This window comes from Syzygium oleosum, unplaced genomic scaffold, assembly GCF_021117445.2.
Source record: "Syzygium oleosum isolate NSW1041296 unplaced genomic scaffold, Sole_v2.1 Sole_v2.31, whole genome shotgun sequence".
NCBI lineage: Eukaryota > Viridiplantae > Streptophyta > Magnoliopsida > Myrtales > Myrtaceae > Syzygium > Syzygium oleosum.
The window spans coordinates 14,503-35,317 of record NW_026607515.1 but is presented as its reverse complement, the minus strand read 5'-3'; the positions used below and the strand labels follow the sequence as shown (position 1 = coordinate 35,317).

At 41.2% G+C, this 20,815-nt stretch overlaps 3 protein-coding genes across 10 annotated transcripts; 1 reads left to right on the top strand and 2 right to left on the bottom strand.

The window, feature by feature from the left end:
- Positions 1-1,526: 1,526 nt before the first annotated feature.
- Positions 1,527-3,745, bottom strand: LOC130135310 (UNC93-like protein 1). Its single transcript, XM_056304107.1, has 2 exons — positions 2,146-3,745; positions 1,527-2,004 (listed from the first exon to the last, which is right to left on the bottom strand). The coding sequence occupies exons 1-2, from the start codon at positions 3,306-3,308 to the stop codon at positions 1,785-1,787; spliced, it is 1,383 nt and encodes a 460-aa protein (XP_056160082.1). The 5' UTR covers positions 3,309-3,745; the 3' UTR covers positions 1,527-1,784.
- A 4,706-nt stretch (positions 3,746-8,451) lies between these two features.
- Positions 8,452-19,435, top strand: LOC130134382 (uncharacterized). Of its 7 annotated transcripts, none has more exons than XM_056304319.1 (22): positions 8,452-8,833; positions 9,029-9,157; positions 9,562-9,729; positions 9,832-9,915; positions 10,047-10,097; positions 10,821-10,877; positions 10,968-11,050; positions 11,692-11,815; positions 11,899-11,958; positions 13,411-13,650; positions 13,807-13,887; positions 13,955-14,102; positions 14,449-14,576; positions 14,911-14,958; positions 15,107-15,234; positions 15,588-15,670; positions 15,810-15,913; positions 16,334-16,404; positions 16,915-17,219; positions 17,892-17,985; positions 18,503-18,897; positions 19,394-19,435. In XM_056304319.1, exons 1-21 carry the CDS (start codon positions 8,537-8,539, stop codon positions 18,615-18,617), a joined length of 2,598 nt encoding a protein of 865 aa, XP_056160294.1. In that variant the 5' UTR covers positions 8,452-8,536; the 3' UTR covers positions 18,618-18,897; positions 19,394-19,435. The 7 variants fall into 7 exon arrangements, with proteins under 7 accessions (XP_056160294.1, XP_056160293.1, XP_056160292.1 ...); XM_056304318.1 differs by having other exon boundaries at positions 19,033-19,435; XM_056304317.1 differs by having other exon boundaries at positions 18,503-18,916; positions 19,033-19,435.
- Positions 19,436-19,680: 245 nt separating this feature from the next.
- Positions 19,681-20,815, bottom strand: LOC130135361 (uncharacterized). 2 transcript variants are annotated; one of them, XM_056304325.1, is made up of 3 exons: positions 20,696-20,815; positions 20,400-20,567; positions 19,681-20,307 (listed from the first exon to the last, which is right to left on the bottom strand). In XM_056304325.1, the coding sequence occupies exons 2-3, from the start codon at positions 20,559-20,561 to the stop codon at positions 19,717-19,719; spliced, it is 753 nt and encodes a 250-aa protein (XP_056160300.1). In that variant the 5' UTR covers positions 20,562-20,567; positions 20,696-20,815; the 3' UTR covers positions 19,681-19,716. The 2 variants fall into 2 exon arrangements, with proteins under 2 accessions (XP_056160300.1, XP_056160299.1); XM_056304324.1 differs by lacking the exon at positions 20,696-20,815 and having other exon boundaries at positions 20,400-20,684.

Below are 20,815 nucleotides of genomic sequence, written 5' to 3'. Positions count from 1 at the left end.
CGGTTGATCTCTTTTTGCAGCTTCGCTTTCTTCACATAGAGGCAGAAAAGCTGCGTGTTTGTTTCATAACGTTTATGAAAACTTGATCCCTGAAAGTCTGTTTCTTCAGGATGTTGTTATTCAGTCGGTCTTTAGATGCTTAAATAAGTTTTTCGGGGATTTTCTTTTCTTTTGTCTAAATTTCATAGAAAAAGCAACAAGCGATTTTGTTCTTCCAATGTTTAGAAGAGGCACGCATCCTATGACTGTTTGCAGAATCAAATAAACTTTTAACACAATTCGCGAAACATGTCAGCGTTGTCCCTCTCGTTCCAAAGAATAACCACAAGTGCAATTTCTGCGTTTTCATGTGCAAGTGGAGATTCATCTGCAAAATCTTAGACAGTTGATGCAGAAAAGCTAGAAGCAAGAAGACCGGAAAAGTCGCGGAAGAGAAGCAAGTCTTAGACATGACCAACCCGGTGCACCTGTTGTTAGCCTACAAAGAGAATTTCATCTTGATTTTTCTCATGGACGAGAAAATGGATTCTGCGAGAGATCGTACTACGTGCGGTGCCTCGTCAAAGTCTGCAATCTTGGGAACTCATAGTAAAAGAATTATAAGACGATCTACAAAGTCTTCTTGGTGCTCCTTTCTCAGCTCTATATAGACATGGCGGAAAAGAGTTCTTGTCTATGTTCAACATATAACAGTTAAACACCCATGAACCTAACTGCTCAAAAGCATCTGGCCTAAAAAAAATGCTCAGAAGCAAAGTTTTCTGTGGTAAACAATATCCTTGCTTTAAGGATCAAAAAGCTTCTAGTTCTAGGAAACAAGCGGAGTCGAATGCGCTGTTCAATATAGCCCACAAAGCCTCTACTTCCTCTTCCTGCTAATTGACGACTACTCGAAATTATGCATCCAAAAGATGACCATTTCACCACAATGCTTCGATCCTGCAGAGACGGTAGTCGATGTTCTATAGTGATATCACAATAGACCATCTTGAGATGCTTTACATCTTGACTAATAAAAGCTCTCTATCCTGAGAAATGCAGAGGTCACATTTGAAAGAAGCCAAAGTATGTCAATGTGAATCTGATCTTTTTCTAGCTGAATGCAGATATACTATATTTCATTAGCCCGAACAAAGAACAAGAGGACCAGAGATATGGATGATGTTGCCCCTTTGTTATTTAAAGCCGTAGTATTTCCCGACATTGGAATCTAATCTAGAAAAATGGTCAATTAGGACAAGGAGCGACCCCCCGGAGTTGCATTTTATTTGTCTTAGTTCACATCTGTAGAAAGCTAAAAGGAAAAGACGTCGTGCAGAGTCAGCTTCTCAGAAAGTTCCAAGGCATTTTGAAAGGAAGATTACGTTAAAATATGCAAGCAAGCAGATCATAGCTACAAAATAATGGATCACCTGCCGTGACTTAATGTTCCATGTGATAATCGACGATTTGGTGTACGAAGTACCAGCAACGACAACTATGATAGCAGTGATTTTGCTCATAAGCCACACCTGTTTTCACAGCTGTTTAGAGGGAGAGAAATGTTCGTGAAACACAACTTTGATTGCGCTTTTGATACACTGGAAAGAGAACAATGTATCATTTACAACTGCCGTGTCAACTGCCTAAGATTACAACTCCACTGCAGACAGAATAGGAAAACCCATAGGAGGAGACGGAGCAATTCAGAAGAATTCATCTTTTTTCAGGTTGTCGTCTTGCTAAGCCCGACATTCACAAAGATGCTTCATAAGAAAAGATTATATGACAACGTGGAATATGACCTAGTGAGCAAAAGATGGAGCAACTTCCTTTTTAGCTCCCTCTTCGCCCTCCTTATCGTCCTTCACGGCCAACTTGACAAGAACCAGGAGCAAGGGATAGCCCACCGTCATAAGCGACCAGTTGATAATAAGCTCCGTGAGGAACGGGACTTTGTGCTGGTCGATTTGCCAAGCGACTGCCGCTCCTGCACTCTGCACTCCTTTATAGAACCCACTGTACCTGCAGGATATAGAAAGCCAGATATAAGTTTCAATATTAGACCCAAAATTGGTGTTGATCAAGAATAATCCATTTTTTTCTGCAGGCCTACATGCCAAAATAGAATCTCTTACTCATAGCTGAGAAACTGATGCACAGTACCTGCTAAGAGTTTCAGAATCATCAGCTAAGGATCCAATGACCCAGTAAACCAAGCTCTGGAACATTGCATCCAGCAATCCGTAGCTGAAATACAACACGAACGGCCCGGCATAATCGGAGCCTGAGTCCTTGAAGTCCAACTTATCGGGCAGGTCGTGACGAGAATAATTTAGCTGATTAGCAAGGCCACCCCCCCAAACCGCAGTCCCAATCAAAGCAACGATCGAAATCCCGACGTAACCCCTCGTCTTCCGGCTCGAAAAGCTGAAATCCAGCACATAACCGATTCCGACCGACCCCAACATCTGCGCCCCCCAGTAGAACACGTTGTTCAGCCCTCTAGTCCTCAAATTGAACATGACCCCGTTCACATTAGTAAACTGGTAGCTGTAGAAGAAGTTGCTGGCCCAAGAGGCCGGCAAAATCAAGAGCATCTTCCAGTTGCGGAACAGCTTGAGAATCTCGATCGCCTCGGTCGAAATGCTCGAGTACTTCACGTTAGTGCAACTACTCCCGTCGTCGCGAATCACCTTGCTCGGCGGCAAGATAGCGAAGGAAAGAATTGCCCCGACACTCATGAAACACATGAACCCAATATAGGTTCCATCGTTGACGGAAGCAGCCGTGCTGTTGTTGTAATTCAAGATAAACGGGATCAGCCCACCAATGACGCCTCCCATGTTGAAAATGCTCCAGAACAGGGAGATGTAAGTGCCCTTCCGGTCGCGCGGCGGGTACGAGGTCATGATGGCCCCTTCGCCGGCCCACAGGAGGCCCGCGCCGATGCCGAGGTTCGCGCCGGCGACGATGGCGAAGGCCTGGTGGTGGTAGTGGTTGTAGTACAAGAAGGAGCCGGCGTAGAGGACGTAAGTGCTGCAGCCGGCGGCGAGGGTCAGGCGGGGGCCGAGGACGTTGTAGATCCCGCCGCCGAGCACGCCGAAGAGGGCGAAGGTGGTGTAGAGGGCGGTGTTGGCGTTGTTGGCGGCGGTGGGGTCCACCTGGCCGCCGGCGCCCATGCCGGAGAGGGCGTTGAACATGCCGGGGCAGCAGAAGCAGACCAGCCCGATGAGGCTGACCTGGAACAGGGGGGAGTTGTACCGGAACAGGGACTTCCTCGGCGGCGCCGCCGATTCTTGATCGGGATTTCCCTCGAAACCACCCATGTGGGAGATCCGAGGAAAGACGGCTCTTTGATCAAATGGGTGCGGGAAAGGAGTGACTTTGAGGACGTTCGTCCAAGAAGATGGACGAGATCGAGTGCACGGAATGCTCCCCCGGGTTTCGAGGGACGACGACAGGAGAGAGAGAAGAGAAGAGGAGAAGAGAAGAAGTTGGGGAAGGAATGACACGAGGCGAGTTCCGAGTTCCGAGCTGGAGCAGCAGATGGCAAGTGGCCTTTAAAGAGGGGGAGGGGAGGCTATATCTCCTATTATATTGGCGAAAAGGCCGGGATTGGAAGGAGAATCCATGGCGGGCTCTCTCTGCCCACTGCTGGTGGTGGGTGATCTGATCTGATCTGTGCGCCTGCCTTCGGCCGTCTTCTTCTTCGTCCAGGAATTCTCGTACTTCTTCTTAAGTTTACAGCAGGCTAGGGAATGATACGTCAGTAGTAGGCAACGAAGACAGAAATTTCTCAAACCAATACACCAATTAAAAATTTACCTTCAATTAATTTTCATTAAATTTTACAGCCAAATTATTAAGTTAGATGACACATGACAGCTAAGGAATACGTCGATTTGGAGTTTTACCTCCGTTTATCACAGGTATCCTAGTTTGTGGGTTATAAGGGGTATACCGATTTGGAATCTTACCTCTGTTTGTCACGGGTACCCTAATTTGTAGGTTTTTATAATATTAATCCAATTTGTTATAAGTGTATAAGTGATTTTTTGTGGTATTAACTTTTTGGTTATTGATGAGTAGCCGAATTTCTTCCTAGCAAAACAGAGAGAGAGAGAGAGAGTAGCTGAATTTTTATTTCACCGTATAGATAAAGCATCCCCCGTAGGATAATCCGCGCGACACAAACCGAATTTTAATTTGATGTCCTAACGACACTGGCATAGGGAGGAAAGCGAGAGAGGTCGATTAGTTTTTTTTTTTTCTAATCCTTGGTTTTTTTCATGATCCACACACGTCCCGACTTTCGTTCTCTTTTCTCGCGACCAGAAAATGCGGGACCGCCTTACGGTGCGAAACTGGTAAAGACGATCGTCTCGTGGGTTAAGGACAGACGCCATGCATGCAAGTCATTCGCTTCCCTTTTTGAGCTTATGATACGACATTTCGAACCATCATTAGTCTCGACCAGTGCTTGCCGCTAATGGTACTAAGTTCCTAACGTGGGTAAAACTAGTTGGTTTTTGTTGGTTTTTCTTGTAACTTTTTTCTAGCCACGATATTTCGTGACCTAAATAAGGAAAAAACAAGACACGTGTCGCATGCCGATTGGGGAGACGAATGCTAAGAGACATTATACCACATGGTTATGTGAATCTTGAGAATCTCGCATCGTGTCAAGGAAACCTTTTTCCAGTTGGCAATGGATTGGAGAATCTCCTAACCTTGACCTTAAGAAATTAAAAAAATACGACCCAAAAAAAAAAATACCCTTAAAAAATTCAAACACGTGGGCCCCACCCGAGGAACTTGTTTAAATGTTTCCGTCAAAAATAATCTTTTCTTAGACAGACCGAAATTGACCTTTCTCTCCATTTATTTATTTATTTTGGGGGTAAAATTCTTCGTACTGATAAGGTCGACAAAATTGTAGACAATGAGAGACAGCGATGCATTTGGAATCTACGTATTGGATTTTAATCCTCGGATTTTTATTTAATTTTTTTCTATCTTTTTTTTTTAATTATTGGTCCTCGGCCGGCTATGGTGTGGAGTATGAGAGAAAGTGATATGAAGGGAGGAAATAAATAAATAAATTACAAGGAAAGAAGAAAGAACAGCCGTGATGTTTCCACTGAATCTAATCTTGTAAGTTCAATGATATCTTTTTGTGTTTTTTTTTAGAGTTATCAATTCATTTTATGAGTGCATAACTAGGGTAGACTATAGATTTTCTTTTTTTGGTCGAAGGGTCGACTATGGTTTTGTTTTCGGTCAAAAAAGGGTCGACTACAGTTAGTCGGCACCAAATTTAACGTTTCCCTGCTTGAAATATTGAGCTATAATATTGGGCTTAGAGCAACATGTGTCCAAACAAGTGTCATGGTAATTCTAATCATGCTTTTGATTGATGGTGCATCTTGAGCCATGTGAAGAGATGTGCGTGGGGAGAGACTCTTGATTCGAAAGTCGAGAAATGGATCCTTAACACAAGTGCCGTGCCAATCAAGCGAGCACAGTCGATGATCCAAATGCAAGAATCCGAACTCATAATCATGTCCCGTGTCATGTTAGATTAAAGCATGGTGCAAAGAGGTAAGATTTTCAGGAGAGCGGAGTTGTTAAAACACACGAAAGTGAACTCGTTGTCCATTTGAGCCGATCATGTCGCCATTTGCGACAGTGTAGAAAGCGCACAAAATGATTAGATTCGCGAATCTCCAAGATCTCCGTTGAAAAATCAACTAGCGTGGCTTTGATTTGATTGTCGAACTCCATCCCAATTCATCCAACCGGCCGTCAAAGAGGCCACGCCTTTTCCCACTTCGTGATGTTGACGAACATCCCCCAGTGACGTTCAGTCGAATTGACAACTTCTTTTGGCGAAAGGAGGAAAAAAGTCAACGGATGGGTTTCGTGAGAAAAAAAAGGGTACGCCTGTCTTCTTATACTTTACAAGTTGGAAAAAGGGCAGGGCAGCGCAAGCCATTGAGTGCCAAATGGACGACAATGCGAGGCCGAGCTCGTGCAAAGCGGCAGAACTAGAATTGGATTGTGATGCATCATCTGCGATGCATAGTTGCATTCCGTTTGTACAATATATATCGAACAGAATCGCTTCATTCTTGCGAAAACGACACGGATGGTCCGTAAACTTTCGTTCGATGTGTAATGTCGTTTCTGAACTTTTAATTTTGTTCAATATGATCCATGAACTTTAGTCCGATGTGTAACGTCATCGTTGAATTTTTAATTTATTCAATGTATATATATTCAATTTAGTCCCCGAACTATATAGAGGTGTTCAATGTTGTTCGTGAACTTGAACCGATGGAGGATAACGTTGGGGACTAGATGGCACATTAAAAGTTCGGAAACGATGTTTCCACATTTGGCCAAAGTTTATATACCATTTGTGTCGTTACCTCCAAAAAGAAATAATCGATACAAGGAAATGATAAGAGAATTCATTTCAAGATTTAGAAAGGTTATTATAAGATGGAAAATATCGAAATTTCTATATTGAAAAATGCGAGAGATAAACTGAAATTTGGAATTAACGTAATGGTCTGTGGACATGATGTTTGTAATTCGGCTATATTTTATACGATTCGCAAGATTTAGGGAATAGATTAATGATTGTGATTTTTCAAAAGTAGGAGGCTCGTTTTATCTTACCTAAGAGCGTAGATATATATGGAGATATTGAGATTTCGTGTCACCTTTTTGTATAAAAGAAAATCCAACTTGGGGATTGAATATGTCATTAACTTTCAATTAAATTTATTTTCCTCAATAATGAATTAACTTCTCGTTTTTTCTCGTGATGTGGAAGCAAGAGAATTACGCATGAAAGGCCGCTAATTCCAAACAATGTACAATAAAATTGTCAATATATATTCGCAAGAAAAAATTGTGTAAAAAGTCATAAACTTATCGTACGATACTAATTCAGTCTTAAACCTTTGAATTGTGTTAATTTAGTCATAAACTTTTTCATTGTGCCGATTTAGTCATAAACTTTTTGACCATTTGCCAATATAGCATTTCCGGTCGATTATCTAAATAATAGGTTTAGGACTAAAATGGTAGATTTTCAAAAGGTTTAGGACTAACTCGACGCATTGAAAGGTTTATGATTAAATTGGCAAATTATCAAAATGTTTAGGACTAAATTGGCACAATCGAAAAGTTTAAAACTGAATTGACTATCATACAATAGATTTAGGATTTTTTGGACAATTATCCCTATGTTCTCAACTGTCCAAAAAAACATTCTCAATTGGTTGGCCAACGAGCAACTAGTGACTGATTGTTTCATGCCTCGGTGCTTTCACTAGAAAACAACATCTCTCGTTTTAATTTATGTTATACGATCTTTGTCATATGTATATAATTTTATCCGATTCAATTCACGATGTTGGCATGCATATCGTTTGATTCCAATTGCCCCCGATGACCCTAATTCGGAACTTAGGACCTGGATTGATCGAACGCTTCGAATTTTTGCCAACGCCGACAGCGATGCTAGCTCATGCCTCGTCGCTAATTTTTTACAAGATCACCATCGATGTCGCCTCGAATTGTCCATACACAAAATAAACATTTCGCGGGGCGATGTGTTGTCGATCCCAATTTGCCATCCCATGACCTCGATTTTGGAGTTTAGGGATTGGACTGATCGGGCACTTCAATTTCTATCGATATCAAATGGGAGCTTACTCTTTATGTCTGGTTATTGCTGGTGCACCTTCGATCAAACCAAGCAGAAAAGTAACATATACTGTGATTGATAAAAGGAGCAAATTGACCATGGAGATACAATGCCTCCTTTAGCGTAGCTGTGCATGGCCTCTTTGCACGAGTGTTTAACTCGGGCTCCGTTTTGTTTCACGGGAAATTGAATAATTTGAAAAACATTTTCTCGAAAAATGATCGCTTTATTTTTCATCGTCCACGAAAATATTAAGACATATATCGTCGTCTATAATGAAAACATTTTTCCTTGGCTAATTTATTCCAAGCGATACGCACAATCGTTTTCTGAGAAAATAATTTTTAAATCATTTATGTTTTTGCGAAATAAACGGAATCTTCGTTAGAAGAAAAATTGAATGTACCAAATAAAAACAAGCAAGGCATTGCTGTTGATCTTGATACTGCAGCCAGTTTCCAATTTTTTCCCCAACAGGGCTGATGACATATTGGGCCAATGCTGGGCCTGGGCCTGGGCCTGGGCCTACCAGAGAAACCAGGAGCCCAACATATATATTTTTTTGTCAGGGAGCCCACGTCATCGCAACGCACCGCTCATCTCTGTTAGGGGTGCATCAGCAGAAAACCGGAACCGCCAAGAACCGGATCAGACCGGACCGCCCAGAATAGTCTCGGACCGGTCTGAATCTCCGGTTTCAATTTATCGGACCGGTAGTTCCCGATTGCAAGCTCTTTATCATTTTCGCCTGTGTTTTCTGGCACTCCTCGTCATCCAGAGAAGCCCCCGCCATTTTCAAACGAACGGTCTCTGCTCGAAAGAACAGCAGCAACCATGGAGTCTCGCACGCTCTTCCTCCACTCCGTCGCCTTCCCTCCATCTCCTTCTCCTTCTCCTTCTTCTCGTCCTTCTTCTTTGCTACTCGCCGTCAGTTTGAGGTCCGTCTGTTTCAGAAACCGAGCTCTCCTCAGTCGGTGCTCCGTCGCCTCCCGGACCGCCTCCGCCGGCGGCGGCGGCGGCGGCGAGCCGTCCTCCGCTCGCTTCCAGAGCCTCAGGGTCCTGGAGTGGGACAAGCTCTGCGATTCCGTCGCCTCGTTCGCCGGCACCTCGCTCGGCCGGGAAGCCGCTAAGGTCAGTTCGGTTGATCGGCAGATTCGCGTATTTCCGTTAGGCGATTCTGATTTTTCACGTGCGAATTCGATACTTTTGTAGCTAAGCTATGTACGGAGGCGATTGGTGATTTGTTGAAGTCGAATTTTGGTTGTGATTGTGGCTTCAATTGAAATTCTGTCGCTGTTGTGTGGGCGTTGGTTGTTGTTTGTGAAGGCTCGGTTGTGGTCTCTGGATCAGACGTACGAGGAGAGCATGAGGCTGTTGAGCGAAACCAATGCGGCCGTGGAAATGCACCGACTTGGCGGGTTCAGCTTGGACTTCAGTGGCATCGATGCTGCTCTGGTCAGTGCTTTACGCTAATGTTGTCCTCTTCTAGCAACATGGAGTTTAGAAACTCATATGCTGTGTATAATTACTTCTCATTGGGTTCTCAGAGCCAGATCAGATTTGTTAAGCGTTGCTTGGTCATAGTTGTTACTGAATCTCAGATGTGCATTTTGGAACTCCTAAGTAACGAACAATTATCTCCGATATGTACTTACAGTTGGAATTCAATCAGGCCAGAAATCTTTCTTGCTCTCTCTCGTTTTTTTTTTTTCCACTTCTAGCTCAGTTTTGTTCGTGAAGTTGGTACTGAGCTCTGATACATGTCACCTGGTTATGTGGGGTCATTTTACGTGTTTTAGGTTTCAACAAGATGCTGAACTTGACATGTCACTAACTGCTTACTCTTGATCTTCCCAAAGGTCAAGTCTGCAATTCAGCGTGCTCGGAGGGACTCACCCATGAGCGGACATGAAGCAATAGCGGTTGCATCTCTATTGCAATTTGCTGATACTCTACAGCTGAATCTACGAGCTGCAATCAAGGAAGATGCGGATTGGCATGGACGCTTCATGCCTTTGAGTGAAGTGGTAACATTACAGAACTCAAGTATATATGATGAATAAAGCAGTTGCATTTATTGATTTCTAATATCATCATGGACTTATTCCAGTTTTGATGTTACCTTGCAGATTCTGGAATTCATAGTAAATCGAGCTCTTATTAAGTTGATACAGCAAGTCCTTGATGAAGATGGCTCTGTTAAAGACTCCGCTGTAAGTTCTCCAATATTTCAGAGTCAGTTGTCATGTGGCAGCTTTGTTTTAGTAGGCTTGGATGTGATTCTCCATTCTCTCTCCTTCCCATTCCTGTAGCTCATCTTAGCATTTTCATTTTTATTTTTCAGAGTCCTTTGCTTAAACGGTCACGTGAACAAGTGCGGATGCTTGAAAAGAGGGTAAAATCATCCTTGAACTTTTGTCCCATGCATTGAATGATTATTGTACCTGCAATTAAAAAGCTTCCCTTTGGTGTTTCAAAGACTGTGATGCTTGAACATGTTTATGCACTCAGAGTGGCTAATCAACTGTAATTGCTGAGGCCAACCAGAAGATGTCAGCATCTTCTGCACCAGATTACAGAAAACTTGACGCAAAACATCTTATTCCTATTGCATCAATATTTATCTGTATCTTCTGTGTTATCGTAATGGGGGGCAATTGCCTCCATGCGACACTTCCTAGTTTGTTTTTGTTTTTTTTGGATAGTGAGATAATTCATTTAAGAGGCTGAGCCATCAATGGGATGCCAAAACCATTTAAATTCATCCTTTTTTTTTAACAGTGAGACAATTCCTTTATTATTGTTATTGGTTTAATTGCCTTTGACTTAGAGGAAGCATTTCCTTAGGTGAGTTTTTTTTTTGGTCAGAAATTCCTTATGTGAGTTGACCGCCAACTTTTTCGTCAATTTTTATTGATATGCGAATGAAAGTTTGCATTGCCCGTTCTCATTCTCCATCTACCTTTATTCAAGGTACTCTGTCCAAATAGAGTTTCCACTTGTGGATCTACTTCACACTTCTCAGCCAGTCTCTTATTCGGTCCTTTGAAACACTGAGTTGTCTCTTTATTTGATGCTAAAAACTGATTCTAGTTATGTTTACATTTTCTTTGTTCAGCTACATGAGTTGATGGATAAATTAATGATGAATGATAGGAATGAGTCATCCTTCCAAGTGAGTGCACCAATCTTGCAGATCTACATGTGTGTTTACTTTGTATCTTTCTATTTGTCTGTTTTAACTTTCATATTTTCCTTATTTTAGGAAGTGAGTAATGTCAATGGAAGATGGTGCATAAAGTCCGGAATGGATAAGCTGACAAATTTGAATGGTCTACTGATATCCAGGTGCTAAAAAATTATACATACTTCCCTTTTTCTTTCCTTTCCTTTTCTTTTTGCATTTTAAAGAGCTTTTGAGTAGCTACAAGTATGCTAGTCCACTGGCAAATTATCTACAGCTCTTCGCTTATTTCATCTTAGCTCAGAGCTGAGACTTTCTGTTACTTTGTGCCATGAGATAGTTGAATTGTAATGTGTCGCGTCGATCGTTGCTCTACAGTTTTGCTATTAATTTTGGTCTACAGTCTTAAGCATAGAGCACATTTAGTTTATGGACAAGTAATATTAATATTTAATTGAGCTTGGTTGTATTTTGAGCATCCTTAAAAAGAAAGAAGTACCATGTATGTACTTTGGGGATTTGATAATTGTTTTGCTTGCATGACAATGGTGATAAGTTATTTGCAATTTACATCGAATGTTAACTTTTACTCAAGAAAGAAACATTATTTGCCTTCTTTGGTAACTCAAACCAGAAGGCTTTCATTTTATAAGGCAGGCTGGTGGACAATTTGCATGATGAATGCTCTCACTGGATGCAAATAGTTGTGAACTTTGGATGAAGAGTTTTTTTTTTGGACTCCTTGGGTACAAGGTTATTTCGTTTAATAGGATATTTATTCTATCCTGAATCTGTCATAATGTAGTGGTTCAGGGAATGGAAATATTATAGAGCCACTTGCTGCCGTTCCTTTAAATGATGAGCTGCAACGAGCAAGAGGATCGGTGGCAAAGGCAGAGGAAGATGTGCTTCTAATGTTAACAAAGAAGGTTGCATATCTTCCAGTTGATATTTCTTCTTGTCACCAGCTTCCTCTTACTTTTATATTCTCACCTTGTCATTTCTCAAGCAGATGCAAATGGATCTTGATGAAACTGAAATTTTGCTGAACAGAATAATCCAACTGGATATGGTAACGTTCCTACTGCTACCAAAGTCTCTCTCTCTCTCTCTCTGGTTTCTTCTGCAGAGTGGTCTTGTGTGCACAGTTTCTAAGTTTCCTGAGTGTTATCCTTTTTATGTGAAGTCTGTAGGAAATGAAAATTAGACCTCATACAGTTTGAATTACCTTTTTCAACAACTTTCAAGTAATCGAATATGTTTTTGTGGTGAAACAAAGAGCGTCATTGAGAAATTAAACCAATCAAGTTACATCATTCTTAGTTGAACTACTGTCAAGTGCATCCTTATAAAGTATCCTTAGTAAAATCTGGAATACTAGTGGATATAATAAACTCGATATATTGCTCCTTTTCCCAACCTAACCAGAGCGTCCACTCATCCGTTTGCTTCTCTGTATATATGGTCAATTCGGTATGCTTGCACTCCTTCCAGCAAGTTCCTGCACTAAAAAAAGGAGAGGTTCTATGAGATATTGTGAGATTTTTTTTTAAGAACATGAATTACTGCTAAGGCATCCAATTCAACATGCCAATGAGTAACTTTATTTGTAATAGCAAGCCTGATTCTGTTTCTTAACGTCCAAATCTCAGCTATGAAAGCATTCTTCTTCCTATGTTATGCGAGAAGCCAGCTATCCAGTTTCTCAGTGATCTCTCAAAAAACTCCTGCTCCTGCTTCTCCGTTTTCCATAGACATTGCTCCATTTGAATTAACCTTAGCCCACTCTTGTTCAGGTTTCCTTTGTTTCGTCCCCTGCCTTAATCTTCTCCTTCCACACCCATTTTTCTTCATGGTAGCACAAGATTCTCCAACTTTAGTCAAACAAAAAGAAGTCAGTTCGGGCAAATTTGCTGATTCTTACACAAAAATTATTTCTATTTTGCCAAAGAACCCAAAGATCCATAGGGAAAACAATTCCCCATGGAATTTTGGGTCTTTGATACCAAACCTTGCTTTTAACATTGTCTTCAATCCACTCCCAGGTATCTTTGACGAAAGACCCTGCCAGGCTATTAGGAATAGCCAGGCCCCTTAAAACTCTCTAGCCACAGGGCCAAATAAAAACAAATGATCTGCAGATTCAGGGCTTGCCCGCATACTGAACAAAGTTCTGGGAATTTATACCTCAATTCACAAGGACTTCATTTAGAGCTACGCTATTATGGAGACTTTGCCAAATGAATTGCTTAATTCTAGGGTTGTATTAATTTTCCATATCCAAGAACAGTCCTTGCATGATCCTCAGGATATCTATTAGCTACAATCTCATAGGCAGACTTGAGGCAAAAATCTCTTCTGTTGGGGAAATTCCAACAAACCTTGTGTTCGAAAAGCTACTGTTGATAATTCTTATGAAAATCGGTCATAAAACTGCAAAACCGCTTGTGGTGATAGCATTGTAGATTGAGCTATATATAATAATTGGAGGTGCTCTTTTTATTGTTTGGGTGCTAATATGCAGATAAATGCTCGAGCTACTTATAGTCTTTCATATGGGGGCACATGTCCTGATCTGCTTCTACAAGAGGAGAAGAGTAGATTGCTCGACGCTGAAACATCCTTGTCAGAGCACAAAATTTCAAAATCATCAAACTCCATGGAATGGATGTTGTTTTTGCCTAAAGCTTATCATCCCTTGTTGGTCCAGCAGCATAGACTAAATCTGCGCAAGGCCCGAAAGGATCTCAGCAGTGCTGCTGCAGTGAGTCATGGAATGGCTTGTAAACGTTCTCATTATTTTTCTGCTTATGATAACTCTCTTTAAACTTCTTGTTGTATCATCTGCTCTTGCACGTGCTCATTGAACATCTAGATGCTACATAGGGGTTGGTGCTTACTGCATAATATGATGGCTCAGGAAATAGGAAGGAGGAAAATGGCAGCAGGAATGTCAATTAAAGGAGAGTCAGAGATTGATATTGTAGCCCTGAAAGAGCGGGTGAGTTTCAAAGCAATTTGAGCATAGTACTTAATTCTTTATTTTGACACATTTGCTGTTAATTCAGGTTGCAGCCATCGAACAAGCTAAGCCAGTCGCAGTTGATTTTTTCATTTCCAGGGAGACTAAGGTTTTGGTCATTACTGGCCCTAATACTGGTGGGAAAACTGTATGCCTTAAAACAATTGGCTTGGCAGCTCTGATGGCAAAATCAGGTTTAATAATTGGCTTTCCTTTGTGGTGCCTTTTCTGAGACAGGCCAATGGGTTTCCTGTCGCAATTTTCTTATTTGTTGCAGTTGTAAATTCATTTTTCCGCTATTTCTGTCTCTCCAGGTATAAATGTCTGCAATTCCAATCCAGATCTATCTATTAACAGCATTCCAATTAAAACACACTTTTTCATAGTAACTGTAGACAATCTGGAGTACATGTATATTCTGTAATGTTTAAAGTATCTCACCAGGGACAAAGTTTATCTATGTCCTAGTTGTTTTCTCTACTCTCTATCTTTAAAGATAGCAACATTCAGTTTTTTCCTCTAAATAGGTTGTTATTGCAGGCCTATACATCTTGGCAGCTGAATCTGTACGGATCCCTTGGTTTGATTCTGTCTTTGCTGATATTGGTGATGAACAGTCTTTGTCCCAATCTTTATCTACCTTCTCTGGACACTTGAAACAAATCAGTGTGAGCATAGCCTTCTTGGATATATCCCTTTTAGGGCTCCTTGGATTAGTTTATAACCCTGGGAGTTGTATAGACTCATATTTAACATTTTCTCTCTAAAAATTGGAAAATTCTAGAATAACTAGCAAAAATGGTAGACACTCGAAGAAGAATCAATAGAAGGCTAGAAAATATGATTTGAGGTTTTAGGAACTGAAATTACGTTTAAAGGACATAGGTTTGTGATTATCTTGATCACTAAGATGTATGGTGTTTTCTTGTTATCATGCCATCTCATAATCATGCCACTAATCATTTTTTTTAGTTGATATTTTCTTATATGATATATTTGCAGGACATTCAATCAAAATCAACAAAACAGTCGTTAGTGCTACTAGATGAAGTATGTTATTGCCGGTCTTTCTTTTGCCTCTTCAAAATTGTCTGACGTGATTCCTTTGAGTGACCTGTTATGCAATTACAGCTCTTCTTGTGCTTACCTAGGTAATATTGATATGAAATAATCTATTGGTATGTGATAACAATGATAGGTTGGTGCGGGAACAAATCCTCTAGAAGGAGCAGCTCTGGGAATGTCACTGCTGGAATCTTTTGCCAATGGTGCTCTTTTGACAATAGCTACAACCCATCATGGTGAACTGAAAACCCTGAAATACAGGTAGTTTCCTAACTTGAATATTTTAAGGTCCATTGCAGATACATATTCATCCTTCGAACTTTTCCTTTCCTTGTGCTTGATCGGTATGTAGGGGTAATTCCCCTTGGCTTTCCACCCCACGTTTATCAATATTTTATATTGGATTATGCAGTTATTGAAAAACAAAATTTTCACATCAAACTTGGACCCCCACGGTTTATAATTCTAGATCTGTCGCTGGTGGCAGTGGTTTAGCTTGTTTAATCTAGTTGAAGTCATATAGGACACATCTGCTTTTGACATTTGCCACAAACTACAAGATTTGCTGCTCCCTTGGTGCTCCTGGGCTCTTACATATTCTCAATGATTGGCAGCGCTGCTAGCTTCGAAAATGCTTGTATGGAGTTTGATGAAGTAAATTTAAAGCCTACTTACAAGATTCTCTGGGGAATTCCAGGTTTTTCATTCTTCATTAGATGACTGCCTTAGTTATGTCCTGCAGTTGTTGCACTAGATCTAATAATAGCTCATGCTATCATTTGCTGTTTTGTATCTGTCGAAATTGGATATAACTTGACATGAGTTTTATCTTATAGGGCGTTCGAATGCCATCAGTATAGCTGAAAGATTGGGACTGCCTGGCACAATTGTCAATGATGCTCGTGAACTGTATGGTTCAGCAAGTGCGGAGATAAATGAGGTAACTAGTGTTAGCTTAGAACTGTTCTGGTCGTCAACAATATCTTGATAATAAGATAGCAACTCCTATGAAAGGTGTATGTGCTGTAACATATCATACATTTGGCACGCCTTTTTCTGTAGCCTGTGGGTTCAGTTTTTTCTGCTTGACACTCCATCGTGGTTTATACCAATACTATAAGAACATGGATATGCATTTTTATAATCTCAGTCCATGGATTGGGGTCTACGTGAGGCTTTTTTACATCATGTGCCTACTGCAAGTGAAGATTTTGGAAGTTTGCACTAACAGGAGCACGATCCGCAATTTCAGCTGACTATTTTTATATCCACTTGCATTTATGGAGATTGGTTTTGTTCCCTTTTCTTGTGGTGGCTGTTGAGGAGCCATTACTGATGACATCTTTGTATGCGCTTGCAGCTCATTACTGATATGGAAAAATACAAGCAGGAATTCCGTGAGCTGCAACGTGATTCACAATCTTACCTAATGTGAGAATCATTGGCTTCTTGGAATTGGCCTCTTTAATAAGCAATGACTGCCCTTTTTGTTTTTGGCTGAGTCTTAAATAACTAGTAACTGCTGAATCATAGAAGTACTGATTGGAACTATATCTTCCCCTTTATCTGAGTTCAGAGGGAGCATCTATCCATTATTTCTGTAGGTATCCTTTGCATTTGTTTCATACTCCTACATGAATGAATGCTACTCTTGCTTGTGTAAATACCCAATATTATTAAACTTATAGGTTATTAAAGGGTAAGTTAGAGTCTTTATGAAAGTGTATCCGATTACCCTCTACTTAGGTTTCTCCTGTTTGACATACTCGAGTCAGTGCACTTTGAAAGTGGCCAATGAATTTCATCTTACAATAAGTGTATAAATTTATGAAAAAACCATTTCCTTTATAAGAAGTGGTTCTTTCTGCTAGCAAGGCATCATGTGAAATGAAACTTGTATTATATGTAGCTGCATCTAGCTTCTTACTGTTTTTATTCTAGGCTCGCGAGGGACCTTCACAGAAAATTGTTGGCCGCGCGGAGGAGGATTGAGGAACAACGTATTGCTCAAAAGAATAAGATGTTTAGAGAAATATCAGAGGCTGCTGCAGTGGCACGCTCAATGCTCCATAAGAGAGTGCGGGAGTTTCGTGCATCCCAAGTGCAGCGCTTCCAGCCAATTGGAGTAAAAACAAGCCCGAAGTCATTGGCTGCCAAGCGCCAACATAGTATAGATGAAGACAGCAAAGATCTTGTGCAAAGGAAAAGTACAATCCCGTCTGAACCTCTCAAGCAATCATCTTTAGGTACTGCTTAAGAAACTCTGCCATAGTCATTTTATTTAGAAACATAAGTAATTGTCATGGAAGGAATATGGTGAGGACTCTCTTTTAGCAAGAGTCCTATTTCTAGTCTTGTTGAAATGGAAAAAGTCCATCTACTTAAACAGTCTTTTCCCATTTATGATGCAGAGAAAAAATCTGAGCTTCCAGTAGTTGGTGCAATGATACATGTTCCATCCCTTGGGAGGAAAGCAACGGTTCTGAAAGTGGACTGCTCTAAGAAAGAGATCGTTGTTCAAGCTGGCAATATGAAGTTGAAATTAAAATTGAATGACTTTCAGACATGATGTTAAATTCAGGCCCATAGTCTCCTGTTGTGGTCTAGACTTGCTATGCTGCCGAGTAATCTGGAATGGATTCCAGTGCCCCCAAGATATCAATCGGTGCATAGGAAAAAGGTGGATGAAAATGATCTCTTGAAAGTTTTGAGAAAGAAAGCTAACATTTTTGACTTATGGGCTATTCGTTAACAGTTGAAATTCTGAGGAACTTTTTCTAATCTTCATGAAATGTGAATAAATCCTGTTGCCACAGTTTCTCTATCTAATTGTCTCTTCGATATCTGTATGTGTCCCTTCTTTATTCAGCATGCACTTAAAAAGATTATCTAATGCATGAGCAACTTGTTTTATGCAGATTCCCATTGTCATGTCATTCATTGTGAATGGCAGGATGTAGAACAAAGATATCAAAGCCATAAGTTGAAGAATGCGATGGAAAAGGCTGAAAGGTTCGAACGAGCGCTCTAGTCTCACATCGTTACACTATACTGTTGCCAGATTTCCACTGTAACCGGAGAAAATTTCCTCTTTATTAATGATGAATTGGAAGATGGGGAATCTTAGCAGCGAATTAAAGATATGTTTGAGGACTGGGGTCAACTGGAGCTTTAACGTAGTGAAGAGTCATGGGAGTCTCACTGCACATGTTCCGTGGGTCCGAAGGTTATATGGTTGTGACTCAATGCTTGTTGAGCATCTCCGGCTTCCATTCAATGTCTTATCTATTTATGAAGGAAAAGTGGTTGTCAGTTCACAAGAGTGGATGCTTCAGGCTTTTAATAGGTGAACTGCTGTTTCTCTTTGGATTTTATGTCTTGAAAGAACAGCTATAAGCTTTGAGCACTCTTGTAGATCTGTCTGCTCACAATTATGTTATATCTGAAAACATTAAATTCATTATCACTCCGTAATCGTTTATAGACATCTTGACTATATTCTAATACTGTTACAACACCCATTTTGCAGGAGGTTTTGGACCATTTCAGTTCGTATCAGGGCAACTTGCAGTGTCAAGATTTGGTTGAATCAACCAGGAGACGACATCCCCAAGTCTTTGCAGAAGAGGCTTCTCTTGAGATAAGTTGCATCATTTTGAATCGGTCCAACTAAATAAAATTTGATTAACTGCAACAAGTCGTTCAGTTGTGCATTGGCGAATTTTCAGGCAATCTGGGTCTAATCCATTACTTTTTAGATGGGCATCTAGGTCCTTGAACCTATTCTGGTGTTGGACCAATCACCAAATTTTCCCGGTTTCTTGTTGATAGGAATTTCCTAGATAGCACATCTATCGTTCCCCTTGCTTTCGGAACCATGGTAGACAAAAGAAGAAGCTTTTGCATTCGCCTGCACTCTTACAGGTGATTACTCCTCTTTAAGGTAAAACACAAGGTTTTTGACCTGCTGCATCTTTGCACTCCTATCCTATACCTTCAAGGCTTGTTAGAGCTCCTCTCAAAATAAAACCTTAACATGCATCTGCCTTCCTGGAGCAGGAGGTTGTGCTTAAGAGACTGCGAGCATAGTTTCTTTCTTTACCTTCTATAGTAAATATGCCCACAATATGGAGTAGACATGTACACCACACTCTCTCTGACCAAAATAAGATTCACGCATTCGCGCACACATGCCACTCTCCACATGAAGACAGGGCGGAAGATGCTTCGTCACATCATGTCTCAATGGATGGACTCAGTTTTGAGTGTTTCCTCCTAGCATGTCTTGTGCACTAAGCTGTGAGTTTTGGCATTTTGGCTATACCACGATGCTTGCAAGAGATGATCGAAATTGCTGACTTTAATGTTTCAAAGTTTGAGGTTTTGATACAATTTTCTGCTTTGTCTTTACTTTTCAAAGGATGTAGCGCTCCTGTTCTCCTGATCTCTACTCACTACTTCTGATCCATCATTTGTTGATGTCTTGTTGGGGTGTCAAATCTGCATAAAGATGGATGACTTGCCGATGCAAGAGATGCTCACTCTTGGAGGAATCGGGATTTTCTAAGTTGTCTAATTGAATGGTAGATAGCTTAATATATGGCAATTACTTATTAAACAAACCGCGTTCAACGAATATTTTAATACATATTCGATAAAGAAACAATTTAGTATTTTAATATCTTAGTAGATTGCAAAACTTATGAAAGAAATTATATTGTGAAGCTCAGGTAAAGTTGGAGATCAGCTGTTTAATCCACCGATACTCGTCATCATTGCACTTCCCAGTTCCTCATCTTTCCTCTCATCATCATCAGAAGCCCCCACAGCCCACCCAAACTCAAACGTGACATCCAAGAAATACAGCATGCAAACCAGCACGAAACAGCTCAAAAACATGGGGATTGGACCGAAAATCCACAGAAAAAGAGGGAAAGAGAAGTAGAACGCCCGCAACCCCAGCGACCAGAAATAGCTCCCCCGGTTCACCGTCGTGGCCACATACTCCACCATCGCCCGGTGGTGGTGCTGGTGCTGCGATATCTTCCTGTACGGCACGTTGATTAGGATGCTCGTGTGGCTGTAGTACCTTACGGACTGAACGTTCAGGAGGAAAGCCACCAAGAAGCACACGAGGATGGCGAAGAACTTCACGGAGAAACCAAACTTGCTCCGATCTCCGAAGATGAAGAGTGAGGATTGGTTGCCGTTCCCGCTGGTCATGAGGATGGCGATGAGGGAGCTGAGGGTGATCGCCGTCGAGGCCAACAGAGTCGAGGCCATTATGTTGTTCCTCAGCGTTTGGACCGCGAGAACGCCGGTCTTGGAGACATCCTGCAACACAAGTCGGACGCCACGAAAAAGAAGAAAGGTCAAGAAGCATTTCCGGGGGAGACAAAAGAGAGGAGGGAGACAAACCACATTACCTCCATCATAGCTTGAACCCAGAATCGCCGATTAATGGCGGTCACGCCGATGACGGTCTTGGTGGGGTGCTTCACGATCCGATGGAGGAGCCATGCATGGTAGGCCATCATTATGAACAAGCCCAAGGGGACCAACGTGTAATCAAGAACCTTCTTGTCCATAATAACCTATAAGGAGCAGATAGTTGTACAAGCAAGAAAGAAGAGAAGATCAAACGGAGATGAAGAAGAAGAGGGTCTTTGCGGACTCAGTAAATCGGCAAAGGAGAGAAAAACAAGGGATCCTTATAACAAACCTGTGAACATGCACTTTTTGCTGAGGCGACGAGAGGAGTGAATTGAATTGGCTTTTGCTTGCGTGGATCGGACTAGTGGGAGACGCACCTTTTCAAACTCATGTTTTTTGTCCGGGACAT